Consider the following 21,816-nt stretch of genomic DNA (forward strand, 5'->3'; position numbering starts at 1 on the left):
ACTTATAAAGGTGAAACACGCCACTCATAATAAGAATATTGCATATAAATTACCGTACTCGTAAAACCCTTGGTGTTTGTATTCCTAGCTTCTAAGCCTTTGCATGATGTTGGCTTCTTGCTGTAATATTGCTAAGTACCAGTTATCATACTTTGAACACACAGGAAGCAATAATTGATTAAAGGCTTAATAGTATGGTTTATAAATGTTAATTATGGTGCCGAATTGAAAGCCCGTGTTTTTCACCTCTTATCTATGTTGTGCATCAGAAGCACAGTACCCAACACAAAAGAAGTTAAATCCTACAAGTGAAGTACATCCACTTGCTCTTCTGTTCTGCCGTTCAGCAAAATCTTAAAACATTGCTTTAATAACAATCTCCACATCACCAGGGAATAAATATATCGAATGCTTTGCTTTTGTGATAGAATCACTATAATACAAAGTGAACCATGGGTTTCAGGTTTTAGAAGTTGATGCCATAGCACAAAGGAACAATCAATGGTTAAGCTTTCCGTATAGGGGACATAAATTGTGCTGACACTGCTATACTATTTTATTGCCATGTCATATTATTTTAGTAGGTTGCCTAAGCTTAAGTAGCTTATAATTCAGTTTTTTTTATAAATGTAAGATCTAATCTCAATCCGTTCATCCTTCAATATGTAGGTTAGGAATATTCTTGAGAGCCTTATAATATTATTCTAAATTAAAAAATAACAATGATGTGTTAAAATAAAATGTGATGAAGATCAGAGGCTAGACAAAATATCTATTTTTTTGTAACCTATTTGTGCACTTTTCAATACTGTATATGTACAGTATATATTGCTAATTTAAGAATAAATCAAGAGCTACAACATAGTTTCTCCCTCTAGGGTTAAAATGTATTGGATCTTCATTACTATTCATATATTAATTTGGCATGATGATAAAATCTTCCTAAATTTGATTTGCCAGATTTGCAACAATTTTGATTTGAGTCATATTTATTCAACGCTAATGGAATCAGTTTTAATAGCCCTTTATTAGGTTCTTATACTCAACTCATCTGTCCTGGCACCGCAGCTTCCCACCTGGTCCTAACCTGACTCAACTTCTTCCTCCAGCTCCAGTCTTCTTTTCCATCTTCAATCTTTCGCACTGTTTTGTGCATCTGGCACTGAATAAGCATAATGGATGAATGGGTTAAAAAAAAAGGTGCTCAGTTATATTCTGGCACTGCACCTTTATGCTTGATCTTCCCATGACGCACTTCCTCCCATCAGCTCTATCCACTTCTTCCACCTTCAAGTCATTGCACTCTTTAGTGCCTCCGATGCATACTGTGGCTCATGTGATATCAGGTGCTTCGTCCTGCAATGCCATGTTGTCCATTGAGACCTAGTCAGCACCAGAGGAACCATAGAGTGAAGAAGTAGTAAAAGACCATAGCTGGAGGAAGTGAGCCAAAAGAAGACCGAGCATGATGCTACATCACCAGGACAGCAGAGGAACAAGGTGAGTATAATGTTTTTTATATTTCTTAACCTCTTCAAGACGTAAAAAGAAACAAAATTATTTGAGCGAATCGGATCTCAAAATATGCAGACACTGGAGACTCGCAACCTTTTGTTGTATTCAAAGCAAATTTAATTGATTTCTATTATTAATTAATTTAAACAGCAATCAGGCTTTAAGATGGTCAGCGAAAGGTATGTGTGACCTACGTTAGAGGTGATAAAATAGATACAGGCTGTCTCTTCTAACAATAATGTGCCATAGAGCAATCTGCTAATTGTAAGAGCAAACAAGCCCCCCTTTTCGCAACATGTTGGCACCCTTAGGGGTGGTGCATGATGCTACATGTTGTTAATGCCAATTTCATGCAAAGGAATAAAAAGATTTTATTCCCACAGAATCTCTGAAAAACATTGTTGTATGTTTCATCTAATTATCATCACCATTAGAGATGCCTAACAGCAGCACACAAGTGCCTAGGGCTCCATAATATATAACTACAGGGGCCCTCTGTACCTAAGATGCAAACAGATATATTTTCAGTTGCATTTTGACAATAAAATTGAATAACATTAAATAAACAGGATCCAAATTTGTATATTTTTTTTAATAATTCACCTTGTTTTTGTCACCCTTAAAGAGGTGGTTCACTAGTTAGTTTTCATAGTCACATCGATTTTATGTTGAGAAACAAGGTTTCTCTCAAATACCTTGTGTGCCAGTAGTGCCTGTGAGTGGCGCTATTGTGCTCCATTCATCCCCTTCTTGTGACCTCTGGGCTCCATGACCCTGATGTCCAGTGATGTCACGTTAACTTCCTGTTGATCTGACATCACTGCAGCTGGCCCTCGTGTTCCTAAGTCACTGGGCTGTGGGTGGTATTTCACTGCTCATCATAGTCCAGTATCGTGCCTGCTTGCAGCACTCCCCAGTGAAGGAGGGAGCAGGGAGATGCTGGGCTGTGATACTGGGTCATTTTGAGTGGTGAAATGCCACCCACAGCCCAGTCACTCGGGAAAACTGGTACCGACCGCAGTGATGTCAGGTCAACTGGAAGTTGACGTGACATCACCGGACATCAGAGGTGATGGAGCCCGGGGTTCACGAGAAGGTGATGAACGGACCGAAATAGTGCTCTTCACAGACATTATTGGCAATACAAGGTATTTGAAAGAAACCTTGTTTCTCAACATAATATCGATGTGCCTATGAATACTAACTAGCAACCCCCCCCTTTAAGTTCCTAAAGACTATATGCAACTTCCTTTTTTTTTATAAACGTTCCAGAGTGATGGACGTCCCTGGCAGAGACATCCTTATTTATAAGCGCGATCATGCACATCTACATTCTAGTTTGTATTTGCTTCCTTTTCATTGCAATAATCTAGGTGAACTCTTTCGCTCCAGGCACACATCAGATTCTCTACCACATTGCTCCCCTTGGGCAGCACTGAGACATGCTTTATTGCAAGCAATTAACCTATTTTATTTCTCAGCACAAGTTTTAGACCCTTTTATTAACAGGTTCAATACACTTGTTACTTTTTATAGATCAAATTAAGTAAAGGTTAGATAAAATGCAACCACAGTTCACATATTTCATCCAGAATCTCGTCTCAGCAAGAAATGCGGTTGTCAGACAAAGTCAAAGGCTGGATATCATGGCACACAACAGATAATAAGTGCCACAAACAAAATGTTCTTCACATAACCTTGCTCATACATTATATGAAATGGCAGTTTTACATGTTACTTGCCCATATGGGAAGTTTGAACGTGGGTTATTTCTCTTAGGTTATTTTCCATGTAAGGTGTAAAGTAATGTGTGAATGTATCTGTTAATGAAATGTAGTAAGGCACATTAGGGAGGCCTGTTACGTATAATTGATTACAGCAGAAAGCAATACTTGATAACCTTAAAGCATTGAACGGTGTACTGATCTTGTCAGTTACCGGCAGAGACATGAAAGCACTCACACGTGACTAATTATAACGTGACAGATGTCAGCTCCCGCTACATGAGACATTTACTAAAGATCCAGTTTAGTCACCAATATAAATAAAGGATTTAATGGGATGGTTTTTGCATAGTAGTCACATCACTGTTAGTCACTTTGGGCTTATACCAATATGAGGATGAAAATAAATCTGGCTTTTTCCTGCAGGAATCTCCCACCAATGTCAGTTTGAATTAAACAGAAACAATTACACAATCTGCCTTTTTTTACACAAATACTGAATAATTAGTGCATTCCTGCTAGTAACTGAATGCAAATTACTCCTGAATAAAGAGCATAATTCTCTTGTAGACGGCCATTACTTGTATAGATGTATGGCCCTGGGCAGCTAAGAATACAGTTTGATAACGGTATTCATATAATACTTTTCATAAAGTGGTATAAAAAATGACCAAGTTCATTAGTTTTCATCTTGTGAGCATTTAAGTGGTTGTCTGAGAAAAAAAATGTCACGATCGGATTAAAAACTAACAGGCAGATAGTTGCAAACTACTTGCCTGTTCTTCCTGGAATCAGCTCAGAGTGGTCACGGATTGCACCTGCCAATAACTCTGCTGCTTCACATCAACAGAGCAGTCCTTCCTATACCAGGCTGCTCTGTCAACGAATTGTGACTGCCAAGATCATGCTGATTGACAGCTGGCCCCACGCAGTTAGGCAGTGGGGAGCCAGCTGTCAATCAACATGAAGTTGTCAATCATGCCCCAGTGAACAGAAGGGAGCAGAAGAGAAGCAACTGCACTGTCAATGTTACATTGGCAGAAACCTCTGCCAGGAGCGGTCCGTAACACATATATATATATATATATATATATATATATATATATATATATTATTATTATTATTATTATTTATTATTATAGCGCCATTTATTCCATGGCGCTTTACAAGTGAAAGAGGGTATACGTACAACAATCATTAACAGTACAAGACAGACTGGTATAGGAGGAGAGAGGACCCTGCCCGCGAGGGCTCACAGTCTACAGGGAATGGGTGATGGTACAATAGGTGAGGACAGAGCTGGTTGCGCAGTGGTCTACTGGGCTGAGGGCTATTGTAGGTTGTAGGCTTGTTGGAAGAGGTGGGTCTTGAGGTATACTGGTGTATATATATATATATATAATATATTGTGAAAATATAAAATTGTCCTGGATAAATATTTAATATACTCAGTCATTATTAAAGGGAATCCACCACCAGGTGTTTGCTCTCCCATCTGACAGCAGCATAATGTTGAGACCCTGATTCCAGCGATGTATCACTTACTGAGCTGTTTGCTGTCATTGTGATAAAATCAGTGTTTTCTCTGCTGCAGATCTAGCGTTATTTGAAGGTAGAACAAGATTATAACGAGCTCCTGAATATGCTGGACTACCTGGTAGCAGGCCAAGTAGTCCTCTACTGATAATCTACTGCTGATTAATCAGTGATTTTATCAAAACTACACTAAGCAGTATAGTAAGTGGCACATTGCTGGAATCAGAGTTCATATCTCTACATTATGCTGCTCTCAGATTAGGTAGCAAATACCTCTTGATGGATTTAGTTATAATTGTTACAAATATTATTAAATCATTCAGCTTAGCATTTTATACAATGATAACTACTTTTTTATTTAATTTGTTCTAGTGTTCCAGAATATTATGACTATGAACATGGGACAAATGACGAAGACTACAACAATTACGGTAAGACAGACTCTTCTTTTTGTGCATAAACATCATTACTTGTAAGTACATACAATGCAGATAGTTGTTTGAGCTAATATGTGTCTATCCCTAAAGCCTTCAGCTATTAGCTGCTGTTATCAGTGGTTGTAGTGGAAATGTATATAATACTCAGTGTAAAAGTAAATTGACAACCATGTAATAGATGTCCCGGCCAATAATTTTATAGCAGGAGAAATTCCTGCTCGGTTGGTCTCCATTCTGAATAATAGAGGTGACGCCCAAGTGAGGAAAACGGACTATATACTGTCAATTTGCCATAATGACAAGTCACAGAACCTATTTTACAACACATAATTTATTGCAGTCCTGGTAACATTTTGCTACCTGTTATTCAGTCCTAGGATAGGTATATATATATATATTGAACATAGCATCAGTACACCTAAGGCTTATTCAACATTTAAAAACACAACATGTATAGTCTTGTGATCTGGCTCCTGGAAGGGCAATCAATAGATCAATGTGAATGAAGCTATAGCAGAGGGGGGAAAAGTAAGATGGCCTGATATGTTGTTTTCAGGGCTTTCTGAGAAAAGTACCATAACTACAATTTGATTAGTTTAATTCTGTTCTGTATAAGTATCGCTTGCAATGAGTTGTCAGTTCTGATTAGCTTTATTAAACCTAATATTTTTAGGTGTTCTTTTTGTCGTTTAAACTAGCCTAAAAAAATGTTGCCCTCATTATTATTTTCACTAATTTATTATTCCTGTGTTATATGCTTCCCTGTCATTTTTGTTGGAGTAACAGTATTTTATTGCTGCCCTCATCACCAACAAAAAGTTAAGCTTGCTTCTGGTGCACATGCAGTCTAATATATCTGGAATCTGTTCTAAATTATGCTATCCACTTTTTTATAGTAAGTGTGTCCCATTTAACAGCACTCTGCCAGCACCATAGGTAATAGACCATCCTTTGCGACACTTCCCAGCAGGCATTGCACCTAGTATTGTCCAATGGCCTGTCTGCCTCACTGCTATGATGGTATGCAGTTTGAGACAAAAAAGAGCAAGATAGGAGAGAAATCTAAAGAGTGATCACACTTACCATAGCACCAGGCAGTGGACAGTAAGTTACATGGAAGGTAGACAACTATTGGCCTTCACTTTGTGGTGATGTGTTGAGCTGAAACAATAAATGGGGTAAATAAATGGGGTAAATAAATGAATATTCAAATGTGTTAGTCATTGCACTAGCTTTAAAATTAGCTTTAAGGGAAACTGTCATCAGATTTTTGCTACCTCTTTTGAGAGCAGCATAATCTAGGAAAATAGACCCTGATGCCAGCAATGCATCACTTCATTTACACAATCAGAGTTATTAGATGTAGTATGAAGCATAGCTGGGAAATCTGACCCCTCCCACACCACAGCTCTTTGCAGGGGCGTAACTAGAGTTTGATGGGCCAAGTTCAGACCTGGGCCCCCCCTCCACGTACATCGACATTTAGGGTACAGGATAATGACACTGACACTCGGGGTATAGGATAATAATGCTGACACTTGGCTCTTACCCACAGCACCCAGATTTCCCATGATCTGAAATCCCTCTATCAGCACCCAGCTTTCCTATTTTCTGATATCCATCTTGTCCTCGGCACACTGCTTCCCTATGCTCTGCTATACATCTTTCCCTCAGCACCCAGCTTTCCCATATCAGAGCATGGGAAAGCATGATGTATAGCAGAGCATGGGAAAGCTGGGTGCTGAGAGAAGATGTATAGCAGAGCATGGGAAAGCTGGGTGCTGAGGGAAAAGAGCCTTTTTCCCTCAGCACAAAACGTTCCCATCCCCTGCTTGTATCTTTGTTCCCCCTTGTATATAGTTCTCCAAATACAATAATGGCACCCACATAGCCTTCCAAATAGTATAAAGGGTCCCACATAACCCTTCATATATTAGAATACACTTCCATAGTCCTCCATGTATTATAATGCATTTCCCATAGTTCTCCATGCATTATAATTCACCCCATAGTCCTCAATATATAATACTGCACCACATAGTCCTCCATACATTATAATGCACCCCCATAATCCTCCATGTATAAAGTAGCCCTTCAATTATTATCTTGAATTTCTCATAGTTCTCTATGTATTATATTTTACCCCATAGTTCTCCATGTATTATACTGCACCACATAGGCCTCCATATATTATAATGCAGCCCTATAGTCCTCCTTGTATAAAGTAGCCCTCCAATTATTATAATGAATTTCTCATAGTTCTCCATATATTATAATTCACCCCATAGTTCTCCATATATTATACTGCACCACATAGTCCCCAATGTTTTATAATGCACCCCCATAGTCCAAGTATAAGGTAGCCTCCATAGTCCTCCATATATTATAATGTAGCCCCCATAGTCCTATATGTATTATAACGCAACCCCATAAAACTTCATATTGCATTATGCAGCCCCATACTCCTCCATACATAAGGCACCCCTATATTCCATGTACAAGGTGTCCTTCAGTTTGTATTATGCAGCCCCCCCAGACCTCCATATATAATAATGCAGCCAGCCTCTCCAGGCCTCCATGTATAATAATGCAGCCAGCCTCCTCAGGCCTCCATGTATAATGTAGCAGCCAGCTTCTCCAGGCCTCCATGTATAACAATGCACCCAGCCTCCTCAGGTCTCCATGTATAATATAGCACCCAGTCTCTCCAGACCACCTCCATATATAACAATGCACCCAGCCTCCTCAGGCCTCCATGTATAATATAGCAGCCAGCCTCTCCAGGCCTCCATGTATAACAATGCACCCAGCCTCCTCAGGCCTCCATGTATAATGCAGTATCTCTAGGCCTCCATGTATAATGCAGTATCTCCAGGCCTCCATGTATAATAATGCAGCTTCCCCAGACCTCCATGTATAAAGCAGCCTCTCCAGGCCTCCATGTATAATAATGCAGCCACCCCAGACCTCCATATATAATGCAGCCTCCCCAGACCTCCATGTATAAAGCAGCCTCTACAGGCCTCCATGTATAAAGCAGCCTCTCCAGGCCTCCATATATAATGCAGCCTCCTCAGACCTCCATGTATAAAGCAGCCTCTCCAGGCCTCCATGTATAATAATGCAGCTACCCCAGACCTCCACATATAATGCAGCCTCCTCAGACCTCCATGTATAAAGCAGCCTCTCCAGGCTTCCATATACAATAATGCAGCTTCCCCAGAACTGCCTTCCCAAGCCTCTGGCCACCGTTTACTCACTTATATTAAAAAAAAAAAAAACAAGTACTCACCTTCTCTCTTCCTTCCACCGCTGCTGTCTTCCCCGCTGCTCGTTCTCCCGGTGCTGCGGTCGGTGTCCTCCTGTCCTGCACTCTGTGCACTCAGCACAGCAGTCGCTCGGGAGTGACGTCACCGCACAGGGGGAGAATGGTGATGCATAGCGCGGCACCGACCGCGCTATGCTTCATCATTACTGTGCGCGGTGACGGGGGAGACGCTGCAGCCGCTGACACCAGGCAGGGGGCCCCGGTGCCGCCGCTAACATCAGGCAGGGGGGCCCGGTGTCGGCGGCGGCAGCGGGTCAATTAGCGGCCGCGAGGTCTGTGACAGATCAGCGCAGCTCCTCTCACACTGACAGGAGCTGGCTGCTGATCTGCCTGGCGGCCGCCGGGCCCCTAACCTCCCGGGCCCGGTCGCGATCGCGACCGCTGCGACCACGGTAGTTACGCCACTGGCTCTTTGTGAACATTGTATATTGATAGTAAGCTGCTACTCAGTGCCAGAAGGAGGGGACCTAGTCAGTATTAAACTTTTGCTGATAAAAAACTCATTGTATTGAAATAGCACACAGCCTGATAAGTGACGCATTCATGAAATCAGTGTCTCAATTCTTAGCTCATGCCGCCCTCAGATTACATAACAAAAACCTTTTGACAGATTCCCATTAAAAGGAATCTATCACTATGTGTACGCTTGCATATGTAAAGATAGCATGAATCAAGAACTGAGACTCTGATTGTATAAACAATGTATCAGCGCTAGTTCTTCAATTAAATACTTCAGCAGCAATCCCCTACAACACCCCTACTTTGCTAGTAAGAAATTAACAAATTTAATATAATTGGGTATGCGCTAGAAATATAAATTGCTATATTGGTATAAAAAAATTAAATTATATTAAATACCCCGAAAGGAGCTGGGCCAATGATACATCGATAAAATGATCTGCAATAATTTTATAAATAATTAAATCTTTACTTACCTAAAAATAATATGAACATATAAACAATAATAATAAAAAATTACAACACTTAATCCTGAATTTTTTAAGAGTAAAAATGTGATTAAAATTTCATAGTTAATATTTCGGTCCCCAAGATTAAGTGTAGCTTATATAAAGTGTTAATTAGATACACATACGATGCCCTTCTACCAGCAATCATTTGTTTCATTAGGCCTCATACCATTGGGTATCAAAATAAATCACTGTGGTGCACATTTGTGATCACTAAGGTTTTGGACATATATACACTTCAAGACTGATCAATTTAATTGACTTACCATAGCCACCAGCCGGGGCATCGTATGTGTATCTAATTAAGACGGGAGTCACACTTGCGAGTGACTCATGTGTGACAAGCGCGAGTCTATCATCTCATCACCCGGCACAGCCGCACCCTCTGCTGACAGGAGCAGGTCGGCTGCATGTATTTCTGTGCATCTGAGATGCTCCTGTCCGGAGAGTGTGCGGCTGTGCCGGGTGATGTGATGCGAGACTTGCACGTGTCACACATGAGTCACTCAGAAGTGTGACTTTGGCCTAACAGTTTGTATAAGCTACACCAGATCAGCAAGAAGCTCACAGTAAGTGACCCAACTCTGAATTCGTGGTCTCTGCCCCTATTTTATGCTACTCTCAGTTGATACAACAAAAATCTGGTAATTGGTTATCCTTAAGTTTATTGAAATGACTGAAACCATTTATCTAATTAGATTTAATGTATGGAAAACATTTGAAATTGGCAAATTCACTAGATAGGACATACAATATCGATAACTAGTGGTTTACAGTATATAAATTGTGCTTCTTCTTACAATCCAACCACAGTACACATTCTGATTTGAGGAGATGGTAATGGACAATGCCACTGTACCAGTACTGTGGCATTGCTTTACTTAAAGGGAAGCAATCAGTAGGATTTTTCTATATGAGGTAAAGGCAGTGACATACAGGCACTAAGATGCTGAATGCAGACATATCTGTTGTAGAGAGATGGGATGCTCGGTGCCAGTATGGCACTGCCTTTACCTCACTTAGCAAAATCCTGTTGGTTAGTCCTCTTTAATTAACTCTTATTTAAAGAAAATCTGTTACTCGGTTCCTGATTCCCAAGCCATGCGCATTATCAATCAGAGCCTGTGACTTTTTTCTCTGAAATGTTTCAGCATTTCATAAAAGCATAGTTTGAAGATCTGTCTTCTCCCCGCACATCTCCAAGTAGTATACAGGTCTCTGACTATGTACACATGGGACAGACCTGTCAAGTGGGAGCCACCAGGCTAGTGGTATCTATACCTCCCCACCAGATCAGTTCAAAGATACGTGACTGCAACCATACATCCTGACTCAGATTCATGCTTTTCAGCCAATGGTTTAGGCAGTGTAAGTCCAAAGACAGGTTCCTTTTTAATGGAATAACTGGTTTTATAGCTTGCTTTTGAGTGAATAAATGAAAACATCTACCTTCACCTAGCTGGTCACTGAGCCTGTCTTTCAATTTCATGGGTCCTAGCATTCCCAAATTGTGTACTAATTCTGCAACACCGATTAAACCAATGCATCTGAGTGGATGTTTTTCTTTAAATATAGTGATATTCATTTATATCAAAATGTAGTAATCATGTAAAAAAAATATATCAAAAGTACAAACATCATAGGAGTCTTTGAAGCTTAAACTCGGTAAACATTTAAACATTTCCATCATTAGTGTGGCACAGTAGTTACTTATCAGTTTCTGGAAGAAACAGAAGCCTGATTGCTAAGGAGCACGGGATCATGAAGGCCATTAATCTTCATATCAATAGAAATGACAATAAATAATCTTGCAAATGTCAGATATTTGCTGAACAATGTCACTTTAAATTAGTATCAGTAATGGGAAGCAAGGAGCATGCGTTCAAATCCCATTTGTGCACTGAAAGAGGATATACTATCTTTAGCGTAGTAGGGTAGAGCACAAATCCCTTTATCATTCCCTTTCATTAAAGCTTTTAAGTAAAAGTTGCATGAATGTAGTAATTACTGTCAGCTATTTGTTATTTCTGATGTTGTTTTATAGAAATGATTTGTACACTACAAAGATAGAACTGCTGCAGTTGCCCAATATAAAATAATATCAGTAAATATTCTCCAAAGGATCAAATGCCTATCATGGAAAATGTGTATATTTAAGAAAGAAAATTAGGAAAATAGCAATGCAAGCAGATAGTGTTGTTGTTATTATTACTATTTTTATCTTTAGATAAAATTATGCATTTAACACATCACATTGAAGGTAAGTTTTCAGCACGTGTCATTTTGGATTCACAGTGCAAAAATGAGTATGCCATTTGGATACCAGGAGCAATGAAAGAATACACCAGATTCATAGTTATGAGATTGGGGTATTTTATAGGAGAGTGTTCTTCCCATCTCTTCCAACCACTTGCTGGGAGTGAGGCTTTGAATGCCCTGGGCGTGATAGAGCAACTCATGAGCAACTGCCTCCCAAAATTGCTTCCCTGCCTAACACCAGTCACTTTTGCTTGATTGAGACCTCACTAATGCCTGATGTCACACAGACATTGAGCGATCAATCAAGTTAAAGAGGCTGGCTGGTGCTGGATGGAGGAAAAAACTGGGTAGGAAGAGGCTATTTAAGTGCTCTGTCATACCTGGGATACGTAACATTTAATTTGAACATGAATTAATATGCTAATTTATTGAAAATGCAGCAACATATAAAAAATATAAAGAGGTCATTGAATTTACATTTCAAAGACCTGCATACCCATATGTGTGGTTTGGGGCATTCAGTCTTACTGACAGATTCCCTTCAAATGTCCATGACTCTCTAGTTCATATTAGTCAAATTATACAATACCTTTGTGCCTTTATGGAAAATAGGAGAGTTGAACTGTTCCCACACTATGCTATACTTAGGCTGGCCATACACATGAGATAGTTGCCAGCCAAATGTTCATTCCATAGATAACCATCTCTCCCAGCCCATGTCCATGAACGTTCAGCTTTGCTGTGCACATGCATTTTCTGGCCATACATATGAGATAGCTGAAAGCTGAATATTCATTCCATAGATGACCATCTCTCCAAGCCCATGTCCATGGTTGCTCAGCTCAGCTGTATACTTGCATTTTCTGACCATAAATATGAGATAGCTGAAGGCTAAATGTTCATTCCATAGATGACCATCTCTACCAAGCCATTTCAATGTACACTTAGCTCAGCTGTGCACTTGCATTTTCTGGCCATACATATGGGATAACTGAAGGCTGAATATTCATTCCATAGATGACATCTCTCCCAGCCCATATCCATGGATGCTCAGCTGTGCACTTGCATTTTCTACTGAGATAGAGGAGAGAGAAACTACCAATTCCTTCTCAATATAGTCTGTCTCGGAAAGTTAGAAGCATCCCATACACGTCAGATGGTTGCTAGACCTGCAAAAATCGCAATCTCAGATTTTTTTTTCATCATTTGGGTGTGGGGGCCTTAAGAGTGATGACAGATTTTCTTTCACATGTCACCTGGCAGGTATATGGTAACATTTTATCTCTTGCTTAGAATAACGGCCACTGCTTATGGAATGGTCACATATTAATATTGTATGTATTAAATCTAAGAATGGAGAATAACGGTTTGAGAATCTGATATGGAAGGTAGGTAGTTGTTTTCAGAGCTTACAATTTGCAAAACTAATTTTTGCATCAACATTCCTTATATTATTATGAAGGATTTCTAATTTTAAAAATATGGTGTTTAGATCCAGTATCACAGAAAAATTAAATAATGCAAGCTATAATTTGCTTATTTTTATTCTCAAGCAAATGAGCAGAAATTAGGATCATGAAGTGTTAACATACTGGCCTGATTTTCGCTACACTATCAAAGTTACTGAGACTTGAAATATTCATATTAGACTCTTGGGTGCAGCTAGCAAATTAAAATACTGAGGAATTTGTAACAAATCAGACACTACACAATAAAATCCTCTAATTCATGCTAGTTGCAATCTTCAGTAATCCAGAGTCAGACGTCCTTATTGGCTTTGACCAAGCAGCCCATTCATATTTGTTACAAGACTCTGTTCTGACTTATTAAAGTCCCGAGAAGTGTTTAAGAAGCCTATCTGAGAATTAAGGAGAAATATGAAAATCATGCACGTGAAAAAAGAAAGAAAGAAAGGGATTACATATCTCAAAGGAAACATAAATATACAAAATAAATTAAAGCAATTCTAAACAGCCTACTGGAAAGTTTCTCTTAAGAATAATAATAATAATAAGATTTCCTGGTAGGAGAGAAATTATTTTCTAACTCCGAAAAATTCAGCCTACATGGAATTATTATTCATACAATATTAATTATTATAATATTTATTATAAATTAGTCTTTTATTCGTGATTTTAATATACTATCTAGAAATGTGTTTCCTTATGTAATTATGAAATAATAACTTTGGTTTACAAGAGCATATATATTATAAAGACAGCTTATGCAGCTGTTATGGGGCCCGTTGTAGAAAATTGGATTTGTTCCGGTGGGTACAAGCCTTATTGGTATCATTTAGGAAGAACCTATATAAGACCTCACTCTGCAGAATAACTGCATTTTTAGTAAATAGGTCAGTGAAAGAAGTCAAAGGATCTTCCTCGAGGCTGACATGGAGAAATGAAAAACTGTCTCTTCTTCTAAAACCATGCACCATAATTGGAGGCCTAGTTTAATTTTTTTTTTTTTTAGACACCCTCCCCCCCAATTTTTCATATACAACATTGTTAGTTTCGCCTTTGTAAAGAAAGTAAAGTAAAAAATGTTTATAATATATTAATTACCTGATACCAAAGGATATGTATTTCTCTATCTCCATTGGTTTTAGGACAGGAAGAATGGTCCTCACCACGATCCAGTTTAAAGGCACCACTACAAAGAACAACTAGAGGAGGTTACAGAGAACATCCGTATGGTAGATACTGAAGGCTTTCAGAATTTGTGCCCTCCTTTTAGAGACAATTAATTGCCTTATGGCTCTGCATAAAACAGCAACATGACAAGTAATAGTCCATTTTTATCTTGGGGATTACTGCTTGTGGTTTCCCAATGTACTTCTGTATTTGCGATAAATGTGGTGTAGCATTGGCTTTAATATTTTTTTAAACCTGGACTGAAAAAATGCAGGATCATTTTGTCTAAAACCATGAAATGGGATAACGTTCTGTTGGTTGTTATTCATTGTGATGTATTAAATTTTTAAAAGCATGAATGTTTGACAGCATTGGTAAAGTCTAGACAAAAACACAACATACTAGGCCTTGAATTCCATTTGTGTAGGGATGCTAAACTATTCAAATATGATATAACAAAGTGTAGAGAGGATGTTTTAAACTGGCTTTTTTAATACGTGTCAGAAACAAAATGTTCAGTATTAAGTTTGTAAATTAATTTAAAATGCTGTTTTAATGGGGTTGAAAACTAATCAGCTACTGTAATGTATGTAGCTAACCTGTCAGTGTTTTAATCTGTATTTGTTTAAAACAATCACTTAAAGATCAATGTGTAATCTTCTCTAAATAGGAAATCATAATTTGTCAAATATGTCTGCTAGAATTTGTCAATAAAGCTGACATTTTGTAAGAAACTAAACTTGCAATCACTTGCTTTCGACTGTAGCCTTAAATGCCTGATGTATTTCATTTTCTAGGGATGCCTAAAATGTTTTCCGTTAAAAATTGCAAAATGATCCCAATTTTGTTTTAAGTATCTTGTGTAACATTTTAAAAGTTTTAATAACTCTTGCTTGTTAAATAATTTAAAATCTAACCTTCTAAACTGTTATTTCATACGCGGTTAGAAAACACTAATGTACAAGATGTTAATGGGAGATAAATGGCTTCTAAACGACTCTCTAAGCTACGTCTTATTAAACAAAAACTTTGGCTTGTTTGCACCACTAGCATGTCTCTCGTGAGAATGTAATGGAGTTAAACGAGGTAAGATTACCACTTACCACCATTAGACTGTCCTAATGCCTCGATCTTCAAACTCTGGGTCACCCTAAACATTAAATATCTTATTTAACTTGTAATCATTGTCTAGATTTTGGTTGTCACTCCTAGGAGTGTTTTGACTGCATCATCTTAATAACTATTTATCTTGACTACCAATAATCATCAGTGTCACTGCCCAGATGTCGCTCTTTACCTTCAACTTTAAAAACTTTATTTGTAATTTCCAGTGCTAAATATCACGATCCTTGAAAGCAGTTTAATGGGCTGATATTTCTTTTGAGACTATCAGACTTGATGGCTGATGATTATTAAGGAAAAGTGTCGCAGGAGTCAAAGGATGACTAAACCCTAAACAGGTAACACTAATAGTAACTCTGTAATTTTCAGTATGCGAATAAATGTTAAATATTCTCAACTATTAAGCTACTTATAGTTAAAAAAGTAAACCTACGAGAACATAACAACTAGGATTTTAGGCTCTTAAACCAATAATTAAGATTAACTAGTGACATCAAAATTTAAAATCTCAATTAACTAAACAGAAACATAAAATTAACCATAACAGTAATGCTACTCTGCTAACATCAACTATTTAACTTAATATATTGTGGAAATGAAAACCATGAAATAGGGCCACCAAAATGATTTCTATTACAGATATTTCTTTTTGTTGAATCTTAAGTGCTGGCTTTTTGTCACTGTGATTGGTTTACTTTTTTGATGAAAATAAAGTATAAGCTTGTATATAATATTACATACTTGTTAGACAATACATCCCAGCTGGAGTTGCATGCTGATATGTTACATTTTAGAACGTAAGCTATTCTTGTTGTAGTTCAGTGTTAAAATAGAGATGTTAAAAATTATGTTGTGTTTAATAAGTTGCTGTAATTTCTTTTCAGATATTCTGCTTACCCAAGAACCAAGGAGATAAAGTGGAGATTGGCAAGGCTTTAGAGAAAGGTAAGTTTCACAGAAGTCCTAGGATATTTTGTATCTGCTACAATTCAGTTGTTTTTTTTTAGGTCCAGGTCCCAAGAGTCCTTCAATTGTTCAATTGTCAAATGAAGGGGCTTATACTCCTGCTGAGCAAAGTTGTGTATGGACTAAATAAAGTCTGAGTCTATAATTCCACTCACTACATTGCTTAAACTTAAGGAGCTCAGCACTTCTGCTTCTTCTTTTGACTGATTGGTGGGAGTCCAGATCCTGAGTCCCCAATTAATAATCAGAGGAAGATGCAGAATAATTTAGACTACCCCTGAGCACAAGCCAAGTTGTGTAGTCCCTGAAAGTACTCAAAACTACTGAATAGTGGCAATAGTATATACAACTCTATAAATAGTTTGATTACCTTCTTCAAAACTTCAAATCTGTTGAATGTTTCAATCATACAAGTCATATAGGTTATTAACATAATGTACCGAAAACTCTTTCATTTAATAAGCATACGATGATGTTTCAGTGCTGCTTTGGAGTGGCCTATGCCTTGGTGCATTGTTAGTCTCTCTTATTTGCATAATAAAGCCAGTCCCTTGTTTTAATTAACAGGACTCAGTTAGTAATAGTAGACACTTTCTAAAATCAGTTAATTTGAATGCACTTGTGTTTTGGCACTGAAGGAGATAGCACACTCCAAGTATCAGTGCGTGGTCACACACAATGTGTCTGTGGGCCCGCTTTGAATCTTTTCTTCTTCCTCTTGGTGGCCCTCGCTCAATGTATCTGGAAGTGTTGCACGAGGCTTTAAGGAGAAGGAGAGGGCATTGTTATGTGCGGCTGCTGTCTGCTCACTTCTGCACACCTTTCTCCTCACTGATGAAGCTCGTTATACTTCTGGGCGCATTGAACAGCAGCCGTAGACAGGATCCAGACATCAGAGTGTCACTTGGGGTGCACCATTAGGATCCCCTGTGTTACAAGTAGAGTTGAGCGCGGTTCGAGGTTCGAGGTTCTCCAGTTCTAGGCTCGAGTGATTTTGGGGGCTGTTCGAGATCGAACTAGAACTCGAGCTTTTTGCAAAAGCTCGATAGTTCTAGATACGTTCGAGAACGGTTCTAGCAGCAAAAAGCAGGGCTTTTTACAGCTACAGTGTGCAGGAGCCATCGCTGGCAGCCTGCCAGAAGCTGGTAACCAAGATAAACATCGGGTATCCAACCAAAGCGCTTTGGTTAGTAACCCGATGTTTATCCTAGTTACGTTCAGGAAGCCCACACTTCCCCGCTCAGCTCGCTCCGCCCCCTCCTGCCCGCGGCATGTATTGTACACACGTACACACACACACACACACGGCCCCGCTCGGCTTACCTGCGGTGATGAAGTCCCGCCATCCCGACCTCAGCGCTGTCACTGTCCTCCATGGCCGCCGCTTGTCACATCACCTTCTCTCGCTTCCGACCCGAGACTGACTAGCGGTGACGTCACGCGCCTCTCGCGATACTTGGTGTGAAGGCGCCGGTCATTGAACTCAGTGACAGGTGCTGTCAGCAGTGCAGGAGATCAGCGCAGGTAATGTACCTCGCTGACAGCAGCACTTGTCATGCCCTGCAGTGACCTGGGCTGACCCATTGATGTTAGCTCAGGTCACTGCACTGCTCTCCCAGCCAATGGGGAACATCCTGCTCTTCATTGACTGGGACAGTGTGGATCGTCATGGCAACCCCTTGGATTACACCAGACCTGGATTTGTTTTTCATTCTAATAAATTGGTTAACGAGGGAATGTATTGGGGAGCGTTTTTTCAAATAAAAATGTGGTTGTCGTCTATTTTTTTTTATTACTGACTGGGTTGGTGATGTCGGGTATCTGATAGACGCCTGACCTCACCAACCCCAGGGCTTGATGCCAGGTGACATTACACATCTGGTATTAACCCCATATATTACCCCGTTTGCCACCGCACCAGGGCGCGGGATGAGCTGGGGCGAAGCACCAGGATTGGCGCATCTAATGGATGCGCCACTTCTGGGGCGGCTGCGGCCTGCTATTTTTAGGCTGGGGAGAGTCCAATAACCATGGACCTCCCTAGTCTGAGAATATCAGGCCCCAGCTGTCTGCTTTACCTTGGCTGGTGATCCAATTTTGGGGGACCCCTACGTGTTTTTTTTTTTAAATTATTTATTTAATTTAAAATAACAGCGTGGGGTGCCCTCAGTTTTGGATTACCAGCCAAGGTGAGGTTGCCAGCTGTGGTCTGCAGGCTGCAGCCGTCTGCTTTACCCTAGCTGGCTACAAAACTAGGGGGAACCCTACGTCATTTTTTTTTCATTTTTTTGGCTAAATACAAAGCTAAGCACCCCTTAGTGCCACATGAAAGGCACCAAAGGGTGCTCCACTTTTTCTCCACTTTTTCTCCATTTTTTCTCCACTTTTTCTACATTTTTTCTCCACTTTTTCTACATTTTTTTCTCCATTTTTTCTCCACTTTTTCTCCACTTTTTCTCCACTTTTTCTCCATTTTTTTCTCCACTTTTTCTCCACTTTTTCTACATTTTTTCTCCACTTTTTCTACATTTTTTTCTCCATTTTTTCTCCACTTTTTCTCCACTTTTTCTCCACTTTTTCTCCATTTTTTTCTCCACTTTTCTCCACTTTTTCTCCACTTTTTCTCCATTTTTTCTCCACTTTTTCTACATTTTTTCTCCACTTTTTCTACATTTTTTTCTCCATTTTTTCTCCACTTTTTCTCCACTTTTTCTCCACTTTTTCTCCATTTTTTTCTCCACTTTTTCTCCACTTTTTCTCCACTTTTTCTTCATCTTTTTCTCCACTTTTTCTCCACTTTTTCTCCACTTTTTCTCCATTTTTTTCTCCACTTTTTCTCCACTTTTGCTCCACTTTTTCTCCATTTTTTTCTCCATTTTTTCTCCACTTTTTCTCTACTTTTTCTCCACTTTTTCTCCATTTTTTTCTCCATTTTTTCTCCACTTTTTTTCTCCACCTTTTCTCCATTTTTTCTCCACTTTTTCTCCACTTTTTCTCCACTTTTTCTCCATTTTTTCTCCACTTTTTCTCCACTTTTTCTCCACTTTTTCTCCATTTTTTCTCCATTTTGTTCTCCATTTTTTCTCCACTTTTTCTCAACTTTTTCTCCATTTTTTTCTCCACTTTTTCTCCACTTTTTCTCCATTTTTTTCTCCACTTTTTCTCCACTTTTGCTCCACTTTTTCTCCATTTTTTTCTCCATTTTTTCTCCACTTTTTCTCTACTTTTTCTCCACTTTTTCTCCATTTTTTTCTCCATTTTTTCTCCACTTTTTTTCTCCACCTTTTCTCCATTTTTTTCTCCACTTTTTCTCCACTTTTTCTCCACTTTTTCTCCATTTTTTCTCCACTTTTTCTCCACTTTTTCTCCACTTTTTCTCCATTTTTTCTCCATTTTGTTCTCCATTTTTTCTCCACTTTTTCTCAACTTTTTCTCCATTTTTTTCTCCACTTTTTCTCCACTTATTCTCCACTTTTTCTCCACTTTTTCTCCACTTTTTCTCAATTTTTTTCTCCATTTTTTCTCCACTTTTTCTCCACTTTTTCTCTACTTTTTCTCCACTTTTTCTCCTTTTTGTTCTCCATTTTTTCTCCACTTTTTTTCTCCACCTTTTCTCCATTTTTTTCTCCACTTTTTCTCCACTTTTTCTCCACTTTTTCTCCATTTTTTTCTCCACTTTTTCTCCACTTTTTCTCCACTTTTTCTCCATTTTTTTCTCCATTTTTTCTCCACTTTTTTTCTCCACCTTTTCTCCATTTTTTTCTCCACTTTTTCTCCACTTTTTCTCCATTTTTTCTCCACTTTTTCTCCACTTTTTCTCCATTTTTTCTCCATTTTGTTCTCCATTTTTTCTCCACTTTTTCTCCACTTTTTCTCCATTTTTTCTCCACTTTTTCTCCACTTTTTCTCCACTTTTTCTCCACTTTTTCTACACTTTTTCTCCACTTTTTCTCCATTTTTTTCTCCACTTTTTCTCCACTTTTTCTCCACTTTTTCTCCACTTTTTCTACACTTTTTCTACACTTTTTCTCCACTTTTTCTCCATTTTTTTCTCCACTTTTTCTCCACTTATTCTCCACTTTTTCTCCACTTTTCTCCACTTTTTCTCAATTTTTTTCTCCATTTTTTCTCCACTTTTTCTCCACTTTTTCTCCACTTTTTCTCCATTTTTTTCTCCACTTTTTCTCCACTTGGTCTCCATTTTTTCTCCACTTTTTCTCCACTTTTTCTCCACTTTTTCTCCATTTTTTTCTCCACTTTTTCTCCACTTTTTCTCCACTTTTTCTCCATTTTTTCTCCACTTTTCCTCCACTTTTTCTCCATTTTTTTCTCCACTTTTTCTCCACTTTTTCTCCACTTTTTCTCCGTTCTTTTTCTATGGTCGGTCTACCCATTAGCTCTGCCATGCATACTGTAGCTCTACACCTACTGCACATGTTACTTTATGATTGACATCTCTTTCGTACCAGAGCTGTCTAAGTCTACTCTGACCCCATATTTGTCATTACTATATTGTCCTTGTACTGTATTATGACATTTGTATCATGTGTTTCATTTCTTGCTGTGTTGCAATTTTTTTGCTGCATCCCAATTGTACCTCTACATTGTTCGAGTTTATGTTATTGTTCTCTCACTCTTATGTGATACTGATTATTGTCATTTTTCATGATTACATGCAGATAAGTCCAATCTGACGAAGGCTCAGGCCGAAACGTCATTTGTAACTTGTTTTGGACAAAAACATATATGCTTATGAAAATTTTTTTTTCTTAATACGGACCAATAAAGAGTGATTTTGCATTACTATCCGTTGTGACTTACTGACTTAGTCTGGGAGATTTAGAGTGCCGAGGTTACTCACTAATTGTATCTATTATTACCTCTGAGCACCTATATACCAGTGAGCAGAGCTTCCTCTACAGTAGTTCTCGTGATTAGGCATGCCCTTACCTCATGAGCAGGGCATTGCAGCTTTGGTAGCAACCATTACGACATGGACTCTGCTGCTGTGGACCCGAGAAGAGTGAGTGCAGATTCATTGCACCCACACTCCTCACATGAAGGGTCCGCACTCCTAGAAAATGGGGGATACGTTCCCTGAGTGTCTCCCCCCATATTCTAGATGGTCCAGAGTCGTCGTGGGACCCCTTTATTTTTTTTCTTACAATAAATTGGTGAAAGAGGAAATGTTTTGGGGACTGTTTTTTCAAATAAATTTCTTTTGTCGATTTTTTTTTTTTGTTAGTACTGACAGTTTATGATGTTGAGTATCTAATAGACGCCATGACATCACAAACTGCTGGGCTTGATCTCAGGTTACTTTACAGC

General features: G+C 38.8%; 1 protein-coding gene across 2 annotated transcripts in view; it reads left to right on the plus strand.

The window, feature by feature from the left end:
- Positions 1 to 21,816, plus strand: part of KHDRBS2 (KH RNA binding domain containing, signal transduction associated 2) — a 658,172-nt gene that overhangs the window by 468,714 nt on the left and 167,642 nt on the right. The window contains exons 8-10 of one of the 2 annotated variants that reach the window (XR_012751429.1): positions 5,148 to 5,206; positions 14,376 to 14,550; positions 16,407 to 16,467. Coding sequence is in view for 1 of the 2 variants with exons in the window: in XM_075338445.1 (XP_075194560.1) it covers positions 5,148 to 5,206; positions 14,376 to 14,473 (157 nt within the window). In the remaining variant the exon portion in view is untranslated. Of the gene's footprint in view, positions 1 to 5,147; positions 5,207 to 14,375; positions 15,096 to 16,406; positions 16,468 to 21,816 lie in introns of those variants that run through there. The other variant, XM_075338445.1, reaches the window with a different exon arrangement.

Source organism: Anomaloglossus baeobatrachus, chromosome 3, assembly GCF_048569485.1.
Source record: "Anomaloglossus baeobatrachus isolate aAnoBae1 chromosome 3, aAnoBae1.hap1, whole genome shotgun sequence".
NCBI lineage: Eukaryota > Metazoa > Chordata > Amphibia > Anura > Aromobatidae > Anomaloglossus > Anomaloglossus baeobatrachus.